This window comes from Dipodomys ordii, unplaced genomic scaffold (assembly GCF_000151885.1).
Source record: "Dipodomys ordii isolate 6190 unplaced genomic scaffold, Dord_2.0 Scaffold216, whole genome shotgun sequence".
Lineage (NCBI taxonomy): Eukaryota > Metazoa > Chordata > Mammalia > Rodentia > Heteromyidae > Dipodomys > Dipodomys ordii.
The window spans coordinates 28,179-40,069 of NW_012267432.1; the positions used below are offsets into that span (position 1 = coordinate 28,179).

The 11,891-nt window shown below is 39.5% G+C and overlaps 2 protein-coding genes across 2 annotated transcripts; both read left to right on the top strand.

Moving 5' to 3' along the window:
- Positions 1 to 400: 400 nt before the first annotated feature.
- Positions 401 to 1,339, top strand: LOC106000369 (olfactory receptor 51B6). Its single transcript, XM_013035624.1, has one exon. The coding sequence runs from the start codon at positions 401 to 403 to the stop codon at positions 1,337 to 1,339; it is 939 nt and encodes a 312-aa protein (XP_012891078.1).
- Positions 1,340 to 9,889: 8,550 nt separating this feature from the next.
- Positions 9,890 to 10,789, top strand: LOC106000373 (olfactory receptor 51M1). Its single transcript, XM_013035628.1, has one exon. It carries the CDS (start codon positions 9,890 to 9,892, stop codon positions 10,787 to 10,789), a length of 900 nt encoding a protein of 299 aa, XP_012891082.1.
- Positions 10,790 to 11,891: the final 1,102 nt, after the last annotated feature.

Sequence of the window (11,891 nt, forward strand, 5' to 3'; positions counted from 1 at the left end):
TCAATGCCAGCCATCAACGCAAGAAATCCTATGAAAATCACCCTTTAAGTCCAACACTATGATAGCATTATTGAATGATGATTACTTTGTCCTTTCTTATATCTACAATATAGGATCTACAGAAACATCAAGAACTACTTTGTACACATTTCTGTATCTCCAGAGTATTTTCTAACAACCTGACATATACTAATCCTTGAACACTAGGTAGAGTTGGTTTTATGAATCCCATTCTGTCTAGGAATCTCTAAGGAATGACTAAACCACCATCCTTGCTATTTCTGTAAGTCAGGACCAGTGAACATCTTATGAATGGGTAGCAAGCTGGATGAGTAACATCTACAGAACTCATTTCTACTGCATTGCCTGAGAGGAATATTTTCTGGGTTGCAGTTCAGCTATGTGGCTCAACACCACTCCATCTGTATTCCTGCTTACTGGCTTCCCAGGCCTGGAGAAGGCCCATCACTGGATCTCCCTCCCACTGTTGATGACCTACATCTCCATCCTTCTTGGCAATGGCACCCTTCTCTTTCTCATTAGGGATGACACTAACCTTCATGAGCCCATGTACTATTTTTTAGCTATGTTGGCAGCGACAGATCTTGGAGTGACCTTGACCACAATGCCTACGGTGCTGAGTGTTCTGTGGTTAAATAACAGAGAGATTGGCTATGGAGCTTGCTTCTCTCAGGCCTATTTCATCCATACTCTTTCTATTGTGGAATCCGGTGTCTTGCTTGCCATGGCCTACGACCGTTTCATTGCCATTCGAAACCCCTTAAGATATACCTCCATCCTTACTGACATGCAGGTAATTAAAATTGGGGTGGGAGTGTTGACAAGGGCCTGTCTGTCAATTATGCCAATAATCATTCGGCTGCACTGGTTTCCCTACTGTCGATCCCGCATCCTCTCCCATGCTTTCTGTCTGCACCAAGATGTCATCAAGCTCGCTTGTGCAGACATCACCTTCAATCAAGTCTACCCAGTGGTGGTTGTATTTGCTATGGGCCTGTTGGACTTTCTCATTATCTTTTTCTCCTATATTTTGATTCTCAAGACGGTCATGGGCATTGCTTCTAGAGAGGAACGAGCCAAGGCCCTCAACACATGTGTCTCCCATATCTGCTGCATCCTGGTCTTCTACATCACTGTAGTTGGCCTAACGTTTATTCATAGGTTTGGCAAGCATGTTCCTCATGTGGTCCATATCACTATGAGCTACATCTACTTCCTCTTCCCCCCTTTCATGAACCCTGTTATCTACAGCATTAAAACCAAACAGATTCAGAGTGGGATACGGCGCTTGTTTTCTTTGCCTTGCTCTAGAGTATGATTGATTCATTGTGCTAAGAGAAATAACTCTTGCAACCTGAGCAAGCTGATAGCTGTGTAGGCATTTCAATGGAAATCAACCCATTTCTCTGTCACTTAGCGTATCATCTTCTCTTGGCCATTTCTTTTTATAGGTCATAATATATACACAACATTTAGCACATATCTTAAGAGCTTACACTGGTGAAAACTCTTTTTCCTAGATAATTCATAGTTTGGTGAGCCTGTGGCATAGCTAGCAACATTTGAGTTAATGCGATCATTTTCCTGAGGCCTCATATGCATGAGAGAAAGACATTTTTAACTTTGCCCATGCATCTAGTTTTCTTGCTCATATTGAGCTAGCTAATGTTTCTAGAAAAACACATTGAGTAAAGAAATGACCCTTACCCTGCTCTCAATTCAGGATGACTTTAGGAGAAACTGATCTGTGGGAAAAAATCCAAAAAAGAAAAAGAAAAGATCCATTTTGTTAAAATTTTATCTGACAATAATTTTGAATGTAATAACCTAAAAGCCAAGCTAACATTCCTAGTCCAAATAATCATTTTCTTAATGAGCTGGCCCTCAAAAACTGATGAACAGAAGATAATTATTTTTGTTTAACAAAGGGGTATAAAAAGTCTAATTTGTAAATGCATTATGGGTAACAGGAGAGGAGTGTTCTGGTAAGCAGAGTGCTCTTCAGAAGGGAAACACTCCTGGCCATCTGTACGGGAAAAGGAAGATGGAAACCCTGGTGACCACAAGAGAAAGTCTTCCTGGCCATACACATGGCTTTCAAAATTGACTCCATGGACTACCTAAAACTGGGAAGAAGGATTTTATGGTTCTGTGGGAAGCTTTAAATTCAATCAAGCAATTTCTGATGGACAGAATCCCAGATCTGAAATGCTAGAGTTACATAAAAGGTCATTGAGTAAATAGGCACTCGCTTCCAGGTAGATACATCTGATCTCCAGCTTCTGCCAGTTCAAAGCAACCTGCATTGGCTACATCAAATCTTTGTCATCAAAGATGACAGAATGTCTGGGATTTATCAGAAACTGTAAAGGCTTAAAAAAAGAATGAAATCATATCTTAGGGCAGTTTCCAAGATAGTAAATCATTTTTTGTGATACATCCAATGGATGGTGCTTTATGTTTGGTTTACTCATTTTGACTGTATGTTTGTATTTTAGGTAAAATATATTTCTCCTATCGTAGCTTCTAGAGTGTTATTTAGGAAATGTAAGAACAGCATAAGCCTTGCTTGTTACTATGCTATGGAACTCGCCACCACATAGATTTTTAATGAAATATAATTTGATTAAACTAATTGATTAAATTTAAATTCTGTGTCTATCGATTCTTCTGTTTGTCTTATTGTGCCTGATTATGTCTTCCAAGATAAGACCAAATTAATTGAGTACCATTTAGCAGAATCACACCTCCTTAAATTCGAGTTCTTCCTTGTCTTGTACTCTTGAGAATGTATTCAGAGCCATCTAAGCCACATCAAAAGACACATTTCTTTGTTTTCCTTTTGGTCCAGGGGCCCTGGGGCCTACTCTTATCAGATGAACATAACAGATATTAGGATAGCAAGACATTTAATAAAGCTGTAAAGAGATACATATGTTGAGCCTTCACACGTTTCTCTTTCCTTCTCTTTCCTTACGTAGAAAAGAAGGGATGGAGAGTTTTGAGTAAATGTCCAAGAAAAATGAAAGACTAGGAATTTCCATTTCTCTTTGTGGAGCTAATTCTATGAAAAAAAGCAGAGTTCTGGGCCCATAAGGTCTTTAGCAGAACCTGTGCTCTAAAAGGAGTTAGGGAAATGATCATTCTGGGTCATTGAACGTTCTTCTGTGATCCCTGTTTTACATGGACTTCAAGTAGAGTGGAAATCTACAGGTCTTGGGTGGTCACAAAAAAAGAAGCCAGGGCAAAAAGTCCATCCTCGCTTTCACTTCTTCCCTTCTTGTTCCCCATGTGATTCCTAAACTGAATCATCTTCTTGGTGATGAGGATAGATTTCAAATCAGGTTGTAGGAAGAGACCTTGAGGATCCCTGATTTAAACTTCCAAATCCCAATCCTGTAAAGGTAAAGATGTAGAGGAGAAGGGAAAAGAAAAGGGAGCTAACAATGAAGAAGATTGAAGAATGTTTTATATATGTGTAAATAGAGGCATACATACATGCATATTTACATACATCATACATACATACATATATAGCTATATACATACGTGCACACCGATATAGATGATGAAACCTGTCAAACATGTTTGAAGAAAAAGGAGAAGGAGGCATTAATGGAATGCAAGGGAAGGAGTGAGCTTGTTCAAAGTATTCTATGTCCATCTATGGAATCATCACAATGCAGCCTCCTTGTACTCTTCATGTGTCCTAAGTTAAAAAAAAAAAAGAGGAAAGAGTCACAAATGGGCCTTGAGAATTTCTGAAGCAGATGTTCTTTGCATCTAGATTTCTGGACATGATACAGTGAAGTGTTATTTGAGTCAATACCTTCCATAGGACTACATCTCCAAGGTTTCCTTAAATCTCTCCCTCCCACCTCCACCTCCAAACCCTGGTGTTTGAACTCAGCATCTGCACTTGCTTTGCAGACACTCTACGATTTGCACCACGTTTGAAAGCCATAGTCTAGACTGTCTGTGCTTATGCAGATACCAGTGTCCAGAGAGATGTGGGAGTGAGGGGAGGAGGGAAGAAGGAAAAAGTAAACAGCATCAACTTTTCAGGCTGCAAGACCCATGTAAACCATACAAAATCATACAGAATAGACTTCATGAAGCCTGGGCTTTGAATCGGGAAAAGAGTGAGTTGACTTAGCATCCATTTTCCATGGCAGAGGAGGCAATGACTGGCTGCATCTGGAAACATGGAGGCCCTGGAGGTAGGGTTTCATGTTTGTCAAGGTAGGGATTCAACTCTCAGTCAGTGTCACCAGACTAAAGAAATCTGTGTCCTATGAGATGATTGCTTTTAACAGACAGAATTTTCAAGTAGAGAATAATTGTGTCTCTATCCATTTCAGGATTGTATGTGAGTTTGCATGGGTATAGGTATGTCTGGTTTGTGTGTATATGAGACAAGGACGTCATTCTGAAGGGAAGAGGAGGTGGCTGGCACTTCTTAGAGCTGTGTGGTAGTCACAGACAGCATAGGAAGGTGGTATTGGATGAAGGGAATCTATGAATGGAGACCTTGGTGTTGCCTTGAATCTAAGGTCATTTTTGAGCTGAATCCTCCCCCTGGTGGCTCAGTAAATTACAGAATGTGCATTAACCTTGCTTTTCAGTTCTGCAGAATCCCCTGACTTGTCCAGCCTGGCTCAGTGGGCTAGATAGCAATTCTAGATGGAAGGTCCCCAAAATGCAATTTGTACTTGACCTCTGTAAATCAGAGTAGGTGATCTATCTGTCTATTAGTCTGTTTCTGTCTTTCTCACTCACACATACATACATACACACATTTGCATTCACATAGAGGCACATTTGAAAACATAAAATTGATCACAGGCACGGAAAACAACTAGTGTGTTCATAAAAACCACATGTTTACACTGAGACTGTCCATAGTGGATTCAGCTATTTTAGTAATGAAATCTAACACATTCAGACTGAAGACCCAAATGATTCATCTTAAATTACTAATATTGCATGACCTCAACCACCCACCACAATCACTCCATTTCATATCTGCTGGATTCCAGCATTACTCAAGGCAACAGAAATGGAACTAAGAACTATCGTTTTGTTGTCTCCATATTCTCTCTCTCTCTTTCTCTCTCTCTTACACACACACACACACAGACACACACACACACACACACACACACACACCCCAGTTTTTAGAAACCATCTCTTCTTTCCTAGTGTGGGCTACTCATGTTATTGTACACATTCTACTTAACAATCTATCTTCTTTACTAAATGTGAGCCTCAAAAGGGGCAAGATTGCTTTAGGCTTATCTGAAAACCTGCAAAGACCTGCCCAGCTTTTCACCTTCAAGAGAATCTGTGAAGGGAAACAGGTGGAGCAGTGAGCAGCTCCTGTCCACAGGGGGCTCCACCCTGGGGACTCTCTGTGCTCAAATTATCCCAACCAGAGCATTCTATTGACCATAGACTGGGGAATAAATTCTTCCTTTGCAGCAACTAGCCAGATTCCTATCCTTCATTCTAAAAAAATCCCTGCTTACAGTACAGACTTTTAAACTTCACTTCATGTTTTTAATATTAGCAGCTGCTGGTGAGTGCTCCCTGTTTTCTTGTAGGCCAGGCTCCAATGTGTACGAGTATGTGGTGTAGGGGGGAGGAAGAAGAGAGAAGAGGCGAAATATAACAGGGGAGGGAGATACGTGGGTACCTCAAAAGAACAGTGAGCCTGGAAGGAAGTGGTCTCTGTTCTAATTGTTTCCTGCCTACAGGTCTGAATAGCCTTATATGAATGTATCCTTCCTCCTCCCCCACCTCATGCTCTTTCTCTCCTAACCCTTAGGTGGTGTTTGTTACTTGTTTTTCTTGACAAAGTGCTCCTCTACACAACTAAAAAGAGGCTCCACTACCCATTGAGGGGCATGGAATTCTTCATGTCTGCAAGCTCAGCAATCATGTTTCTGCATAGATTTGCATATCTTCTTATACACAAGAAATAATGCCTCTACCAATAGTATATTTTTTTAAAAAATACCAAATTGAAGGGGAATATTTATAAGAAAAATGAAGTTAATTAATCATGGTATACTAAAATCCCTCTTTTCTTAAATCTGCTCCTTGGGTCTCCTCAGCAGCTTCTCTGCTGTGTGTTGTTAGTATAGTGTAATTAGAGATGACTAAGGGCCAATGACCAACGTCTCTGTTTCTTAATGGGATGGAATAGTGGTGCTCATCCCGTCGCCAGATGAAAGTCCTAATAACTTCCTTTTCAGTAGGAATAAACCTCCTCTTGTCATTGTCTCTGTAGAATTCTCACTTCCACCAGATCCAGCTCCCTGAGCATTCTTCTACCCAGATACCAGTGAGAACAGAGCTGAGCACAGAACTCCAGGCAAAGCCACTCAGAAGGAGAGGTAAGCCCATCATCCAGTCAATGGCTCATTTCATTTTTCACACAAAGTATATGTAGACAATGTCCTTGGCCACAGAGTTCTAAGAGAAATTCAATAGAGTTGCTTTGGAAAAAAAAAGTTGTGTTAAAAATAAGTTGTAAGTATATGTATGTGAAGAGAATCTCTAAATATACAGATAGATAATGTAGGCAATATACAACCATGTATGTTGTACAAAATGTATAAATAAACCAGGCACTGGTGGCTCATGCCTCTAATCCTAGCTACGCAGAAGGCTGAAATCTAAGGAACACAATTGGAAACCAGCCCAGATAGGAAAGTCCATGAGACTCTTATTTCCAATTGAGCACCAAAAAGGCAGAAGTAGAACTGTGGCTCAAGTGGTAGAGTACTAGCCTTGAACACAAAAGCTCAGGAACAATACCCAGGCCCTAAGATCAAGTCCCAGTACTGACATAAAAAGTACAAATATATAATTTAATGTTATATTTTATGTATATAATTTGTACTACTTTTATGTTATAGCCTCATACTTATTTATAAATGTGTAGGTATCTGCATAATATATATATATAATGTATATAAGTTAGAATTTATAATATATAAAATATATTCATAATGTATAATACATACCATATTTATATCAGTATATCTAAAGTATATATCATTTATAGTGCATGTATTTGTATTTGTACTATTGTACAAATAAGAATATAATAACTAGAAATGTTTTCTAAATATAAAATGTATCTGTGTGCTTTGATTTAAATATATATTATGCTTTAAAACTGCTGCATACATACCTTTAATAAAAATGATTCTAACTCAGTAGTTTGTGTGCATAGCATCTTAGATATATATGCCATGATGAAGCAGCAGGATATGCACTGGCTACATTGAGGTACAGAAAATTTGCCTTAATACTGCTAACTTGGAAGGTGGTACATAAAAAACAATGGTATGGCTAATGATTATTAGAATTAAATGACATAAGTGTGAAAAAGAATTTATCTAATTCTATGCAAGAAAGTCAAGTGAAATTTGTAAGAGGAAATATTTGTACTAAGTCAAGCATTTACTTGTTGGAAAAATGGGTTTCTTTGCTGAGAACACAAAAAAGATATTGCAGAAAACTAGGTACAGGTAACTCAAAATGATATAGATAGATTGACTAGATTAGAAAGAAAAAGGGGTGCATTAAGAGAGATGCTAAAGCAGAAGGAGTCTGGCTAAATGCAGATTATGAGAGGTGATTGCATTTCCTCAGAGCCACACTCTGGAATCAGCTAGACATGGGCTTAAATACCACCGGTGGCATTTGCTCACTGTAAGGCCTTGGGACAGTTACTTGCATTAAATAAAATAGTTTCCTCCTGTTTAAGCAAGGATAAAATGATTTATAGTTATAAGAAGTGTAGGTGATTGTGTAAAGTCTTATGTAGTATAAGAATCATGTATGACCTATTTAACTGGAACTCTCAGCATAGATTTTTTTCTTCCAGTAGAGAGAAGCTATTGAAAGATTGGAAATAATGCAATGGATCATAGAGTCCATCTTTTCCAGATAGCCCTGGGACTACAATGGGGCATGGATCAAGTGGCTGGGGCCAACTCCACATGCAGCTAGACAGAACCATGAACATGTGTTCTCTTTCACTCTCTCATTCCCTCTCTCTTACTTCCTTCTTCCTTCCTTTTTCTTTCTTCTTTCTTTGTCTTTCCTTTTCTCTCTCTTTTCTTTCTTCCTCTTTCTCTTTCCTTCATTTCTTCTCTCCTTCCCTCCATCCCTCCATTCCTCCTTTTTCTTCTTTCCTTCCTCCCTCCCCTTCTCTCTCTTCCTTTCTTTCCTTTATTCTTTCTTTTTGCTCCAGGACCATTTTCTTGCTCCTCGTCAGAATGTTCTCCAAAATATCCATACACTTGCCCTGTAGGTTCAGGAATCTTACTTCTAAGTCATCTCCTCGAGCAATCTTTCCTGACTAATCTACAATTTTTATAGCACTACAACACCTTGCATTGTACTATATGATCGCTACTTCTCTCTATTGCTGCTTGGTCTCTATTCTATTTCTGTAACAAATGAACTTTGCCCTGTAAGTATTTATGAAATCAAAGAAGTCAAAGGGTAAAGGCATAATAAACTGTAAGAGCACACAGTAGAGATGGCTTACCTAAATACGAGGAAATAAAACAGGTCTTCTAAAAGACAATGCATTAGCTAAGACGTGAGTGTGATTAGAAGTTAGCTATACAAAGAAAAAGAAAAGCGTATCCTGAAAGAATGAAAATACAAATGCTTGGATACATTAGAAAATAAAGGAGATAAAGCAGGGCCCTACATATCAATTTAATCCCTTTGTATTTTGAGTCAAATTTAGTTATTAATTATAACTGAGTAGAAGAGGGTTACCACTATTTGTTGGAATTAATGAAGGGAGTATTAGTAATCTGAATTAGGACAACATCCATAAAGATAACATGACTAAACAGACTCAAAGTATTTGGTTCATGGAAATCCCAGGATATGTTGATTGATTCTTGATTGATCATTAGAGTGGTGACATGGAGAAATCTAACATAAAACTTAATTTAGGGGTGAGGAAATAGCTTAATGGTAGAGTATTTCCCTGGCTTGTACAAGCACTGGGTTTTACCTCCAGCAGAGAACAAAACATTAATTTTGGCTGAAACAACTGAGACTATCAACACAAATAAACAGGAACATTGCTGGGAAATAGAAGGAAATAGAACATGGGAAGTTTTGAGATTTCTATGAGGTAATTACAAAGCATCAAATATAGGTCCCAATGGTTCACACCTATAATTCTAGCTACTAAGGATGCTGACAGATGGAGAACTGAGGTTCAAAGACATCCCAGGCGGTAAAGTATGTGACACTCTATCACAGTGGACCAGCAAAATGCTGGACTGGAGATGTAACTCATGTGGTAAAAAGCCAGCTGAACAAACAAGCCAAGTGGTAATGTGAGGCCCCAACTTCAAATCCGGATATAAGAACAAAACATTGATAAAAATGCTTAGCAAGCTGCTAGATATGAATCTGGGAATCAAAAGAGAAGTTCTGGAGGCTTGTACATGATTCTCACTAATACGTGGATAGCAAAATAAAATTATGGGCATGGATGATATTGCCTGAGAGAAGAAATAATAGAAACAACATTGCCAAAGATGGGAAAAACTATGTCTAAGGGGTGAAGACTAATGATAACCCAGCAAAGAATTCTGACATAGAAAAGAAAGAACTAGAAGTGTAGAGGCAAGCCTGGGGAGGATAGTGTTATCAAAGAGATTTTCAATGACATAATGAGAATAGCATTGACAACAGTGTAGTAAATAATAACCGGGGAAATTTGATGATCATAATGTTACTTATGGTGATGGAGAGAGTAGTGACACTGAAGAATTAATACTCAGAACCATCCATTTATTTCCAGCTCAATCTCTGCAGAATGGTAGCCCATTATCCATTAAGTCTTCAATGGATCATCTTACCCAACATTACTCATTTTAGCCCCGTGTTCTACCTCTCTGGCTTTCCTGGTTTGGAAACCATCCAACACTGGATTTTCATCCCCTTTTTCTTCATGTACCTGGTGGCCATCTCAGGCAACTGCCTCATTCTGGTTATTATTAAGACCAACCTTCGTCTGCACACACCCATGTACTATCTTCTGTCCTTGTTGGCTTTCACTGACCTGGGGCTATCTGTGTCCACCTTGCCTACTACTCTGCGGATCTTTTGGTTCAACTCCCATCACATCTACTTTGGAGCCTGTCAAGTCCAGATGTTCTGCATTCACTCGTTTTCCTTCATGGAGTCGACAGTTCTCCTGGTCATGTCCTTTGACCGTTTTGTGGCCATCTGCCACCCCTTGAGGTACTCAGTCATTATCACAGTCCAGAGAGTAATGAGGACAAGCCTGTGTGTCATCCTCCGGGGTCCTGTGACCCTTATCCCTATTGTTGTCCTCCTGAAAGCCTTTCCCTACTGTGGATGTCTGGTCCTCTCCCATTCATTTTGCCTCCACCAGGAAGTGATACACCTGGCATGTGTAGACACCACCTTCAACAACTTATATGGACTGAGCCTGGTGGTGTTCACTGTCATGTTGGACTTGGTGCTCATTGCACTGTCTTATGGATTCATCCTGCACACAGTGGCAGGCCTGGCCTCTCAAGAGGAGCAGCGACGAGCCTTCCAGACATGTACCTCCCATCTGTGTGCTGTGCTGGTGTTCTTCGTGCCCATGATGGGGCTCTCCCTGGTACACCGCTTCGGGAAGCATGCCCCACCTGCTGTCCACATTCTTATGGCCAACATATACCTTTTTTGTGCCTCCCATGCTTAACCCAATCATATATAGTATTAAGACTAAAGAGATCCGCCGTGCCCTCCTCAAGCTCCTAGGTCTTAAAAAAAGTTAATTCCGAGTCCTGGAGGTGAATCATTTAGTAGGCACCCATTCTCAAGTTCCTAATCCACATGCCAAAAGAAAACAAATCTATCACATCAAGTACCTATTCTAACACTATACAGTTACCACAGACTTTTCCTCAACTCTGAATAAAGGATGGAGGAATTTCTGTCTTAGATTATGAATTAGGCACAGTGACCTTTGTTGATGTTCTCTCCCATTACAGAATTTCTTTCCACATTTGGGATCTAGCCATTTTGCTGACATCAAAAGCTAGGCAGAGGAAGACTTTATGGAGGATCCTTATACATTTGTAAACACTAATGAAGCTAACCTTAAAATAAAACTAACTAAAAATCAAAATGGAATAATAAATCACAAAGGACCCCAAATAGATACTAACAGAGACCTGGCCCTTTTCAGCTCTTCTTGTTTGGGCTGGGTACACCCTTCAGGCTCTGATCCTGATGCTTCAGAATTCCTGCATAGTTCCCTAAATGCAGTTTATGCAAATATCCCCCAGCTCTTGTTTTTATTATTATTGTGAAAATACCATACAGAAGGGTTACAATTACATGGGTAAGGTCATGAGGACATTTCTTATCAAGCATTGTTGCCTCCTTCTTTGTTTCCCCTTACCATCCCTTCCCAACTTCCCTCCCACCATCCTCTCCCCTTCTTTTCCCCATCCCCGCACCAATATTGGAAAGTTCGTTTTTTGACATAATGTCTTGTACATCTCATTGTTTCAATGGGCCCACCTGTATCCCTATTTAAACGATTTGTTTTTTCCCTTTCCCTCCATAAATTATACCAACATCAAATACAGTGAAAACAGGAGTTATACCGTAGGGGAGGGACATACAAAGCAACAAAGAAATCATCTTATAAATATGTTAGAAATATTAGCAAGAAAGAAAAAACATTAGAGCCTTATCTTGGAGTTAATTTTGCCTAACATCAACTTTTCTGACCATTTCTGATTGTACTAGTTATTGCAAATCAGGGAAACCATGGGACCTATGTTTCTTTGGGC